At 42.9% G+C, this 3,219-nt stretch overlaps 1 protein-coding gene across 1 annotated transcript; it reads right to left on the reverse strand.

The window, feature by feature from the left end:
• Positions 1-652: 652 nt before the first annotated feature.
• LOC112904471 lies at positions 653-2,591 on the reverse strand. Its single transcript, XM_025974567.1, has 4 exons — positions 1,914-2,591; positions 1,615-1,854; positions 747-884; positions 653-669 (listed from the first exon to the last, which is right to left on the reverse strand). Exons 1-4 carry the CDS (start codon positions 2,503-2,505, stop codon positions 653-655), a joined length of 987 nt encoding a protein of 328 aa, XP_025830352.1. The 5' UTR covers positions 2,506-2,591.
• Between the last annotated feature and the right edge of the window lie 628 nt (positions 2,592-3,219).

Raw genomic sequence — 3,219 nt, forward strand, 5'->3', positions numbered from 1 at the left:
GCCTCTGTGGTATATATCACCTGTACCACCTCTGCCCGACACCCCCATGACGCTTTCGCAGGGGATGGAGCGTTTAGAAGGCGTCATGGTAAGTGCTCATCATGTGCGAGAAAAGATGGAGTCACTGACGTCAGCTTGGGAGAGGAAGCGCGATGCTCGCGGTAACGTAAGCTCAGAGCTTGCCCAAGTGCGAAAGTGCAGGACCATTTTAGAAGACGAGGTCGCTCGTCTTCAAAGAGAAATCCTGCAGTTATCGGAGAGAGACGCAACTAGTGGAAGAGGAAGATAGGTTGCGTCTCGAAGAAGACGTCCTAGCGCATGAGGTGGAAACGAAGCGCCCGAGGTATGAGCGGCTCCTTGTGGGTGCACAGAAGCTGGCGCAGCAGTTGGCGGATGTACCCAAAGATCCGGTGGAAAAGTGTGTGAATGGTTAAGTGTTAAATGTAATTGTAGTAAGTATGTAGGTATTGTAATTGGTTTGTAGTAATAATTAGGGTGTAGTAATTAAAAATCGTAAAAAGAAATTAACCCAATAAGAAACAAAAAAAAAAGGTAAACGTGGTAGGTATAGGGGTTTCAGAAGTGGTAACACAGCAACAAGTGCGCAGGTAATATTAGCTGTAAATGATGAAATATGATGATACCTGATTTTTTACGATTTTGTCTTTCCTAGGANTTTTGAAAAAATTTTAACATATCGATATCAGTCAGAAGTTGTAAACTAACGCGAGTGAATTTTAACATACTATCCCACGCAAGCCCTGGCGCTGTATAATACTGAGCAGGATCAAAGTCGTAAGTGGTGAGACACATTTGCCGGAAATTCTCGAAAACATCAGCTAGCAAAAGAACATCTGTTTTCAAGTAGATATCGGAGTATTCTCCTAGAGTTGAACATGAAAAAGTATTCTAAACAGTTTTAGCTCTTTTGTAATCGTCATTGGAAACGGGGAGGGAAGTCAATTTATCGAAGAAATCGTCTTTCTGCGGAAATATTGTTTATTCAAGCTTAGCAGCATCATCAACGTAGGAATAAGGGAAAACACCTTTCCGTCGCACAAGTTGAAAGTGATTAGGATCGGGAAAGTATTTTTTCACTTGCAAACATTGATGAGCATCAAGTTCGCAGTACGGTTGCAAAGTCTGCGTATACAACAAATGATACTTTGATACGTTTCTGATAATTTTCAAATTTTAAAATGTGATTGGGGACAAACCTACCCATCTTATCCATCCTGAAATCACCGGTGGGAAGGCTGGTGTAGACATGATTACAGTCATGCTGCTGATGACGATGTAGGTGAGGTAAAGTGGAGAAGTATTGTAGGCAACCGTCGCATAAGAATTTGCGATGTCCAGTTTTATAAAGTTGTTGAGAAAGTAAACGGTACATGTCCTTTATTCAACAGTAGTGATTATTTCCTAGATCATCATCGAGCAAGAGAAGATTGAAGTGTAGCCGTCGCTTGATGGGTGAGTAGTAAAGGGGGCCAACGATTTCCCATGTCCACTTTCCATTTTTCAAAACGGATTCAGTCCCGTAGACATTCACAGATCAAAGGTTCTTCGATTCAAATTTCGGTATGTAAGTTAATTTCATAGGAAATTGGATACCGTCGTAGTCCAAAGTGTGTGAGTAATGTGGATAGGAAGTAGTTCTTTGCGGGTTCGCTTGTGCGGGATACAGAGCTGACGTAATTGCCCATGCGAAGCAGGCGTGATCGTCGTTTCGCACATTCACAACCGCTTTCTTGAATAAAATTTGTTTCGGTAACGGAATGTAGGAAGACGCTCTCAGCGGATTGTACTTGTTAAAGTTGATTTCAAGGAAAAGAACCCTTTCTAAAATCCATCCTGTAGAAATGGGGAAATGTTAAATGAAATGAAACGTATACTAAAAAAGGATGAGTTACCTGACTCTCGTTCTTGAAACTCTGACGCTTTAGCCTCAAGTATCTCAAAGAAGTTTTGTAGAAGATTGGGAAGATCGATGGATCGAGTCACAACTTTGTTGTTGGTGTTGAAGGATTTAATTTCAACCAACTGTTTGGTTTCGTGCACGTAACGTCCAAAAACTTCGAGATTTATTTTAAGCGTGTCGTGGAGGTGGATCTGATTACGTATAACACGCACGCATTTGTCGAGAACATCGGTGAAGAAGTCGTTATACGATAGAAGGTATTTCGCAGACGTAATACGAAACGAAGCAATCCTGCTAGCGAAAGCAGAGGAAAGGAAACCGATTCCCTCCTCAAGAGGTGAACAACAATTTTGTTTATGCTGTAGGGTGCGCAGGTGACCGTTGTACGAAGATTGAGGAACATATATTTTACACGTTTCACACCAGCGGTCGGAAGAGGTGGCAGATGTAGCACATTTCGGTTTTTTATTCGGTAGCGAGGAATTAGGATGGTACTGTACTCGTTTACGACACGAAGCTTTTTGATGTCGTTTTAAATTATCAGATCGCGTAAAGGACGTATCGCAGTCCGGACAACGAATCATATCGGTTAGATGTAACAGAGGTGTCTCGAGAAAGACTGAGGAAGACCGTGTGCGAAGTAGATTATAACAACGTAAGAAAATGTGAGTGGGAGAAAATGAAGAAGGTGAGGGCTGTTATGGGGGTGGGGTGGTTTGAAGATATTTAAGAGACATGTATAGAGGAAAAGATTAAGTGAAATGGCTGAATTGGGAGAGTGTGATGCGGCAGATGCGTCAGTGATTAGCTTGGACGAATCGGAGCTGTCAGCGATGAGGGAGGAGTTCTTCCACAACGATGAGTTGGTGACGAAGACAGCCGGTGGAGGAAAATCATGTGTAGGAGATGTAGCCACGGAAAGAATAGCAGTACCTGTGGCTAGTACATTGCGGACGCCGGCAGGGGGCGGTAAATCCGTAAGTATGAAGCCTAAGAAGCGGACATACAACAGAAGAGTGTCGGGCGGTCCGTTGGATTATTCAAAGCTGGTGGAGCAGGTGCGAGAAGCAGTGAAGACACTTCAACGGGAGAAGCGAAAACGGGAAGGTGAAATAAAGGACCATGACATGAAGGACGCTTCAGTTTTGGAACAAATAAAGCGGAAAGAGAAAGAGTTGGAGGATCTGAAGAAAAGTCGTGAAAGCAGCTGTAGAATGGTGGTGGAAGGTAGAAAGCGAGTGGAAGAGGTGGAGCAGAAGTTAAATGAATTGCAAACACAATTGTTGAACATATTTAAT

This window comes from Agrilus planipennis, unplaced genomic scaffold (assembly GCF_000699045.2).
Source record: "Agrilus planipennis isolate EAB-ADULT unplaced genomic scaffold, Apla_2.0 scaffold230, whole genome shotgun sequence".
Classification (NCBI taxonomy): domain Eukaryota; kingdom Metazoa; phylum Arthropoda; class Insecta; order Coleoptera; family Buprestidae; genus Agrilus; species Agrilus planipennis.

What these genes read in the sequence shown, in the direction of transcription:
- LOC112904471 (XM_025974567.1), bottom strand. Translation starts at nt 2,505, where the DNA reads ATGATTCGTTGTCCGGACTGCGATACGTCCTTTACGCGATCTGATAAT. An exon ending in GTTTCAAGAACGAGAGTCAG is followed by an intron (nt 1,855 to 1,913) that starts GTAACTCATCCT and finishes CCATTTCTACAG; the next exon opens with GATGGATTTTAGAAAGGGTT. An exon ending in ACACACTTTGGACTACGACG is followed by an intron (nt 885 to 1,614) that starts GTATCCAATTTC and finishes GTTCAACTCTAG; the next exon opens with GAGAATACTCCGATATCTAC.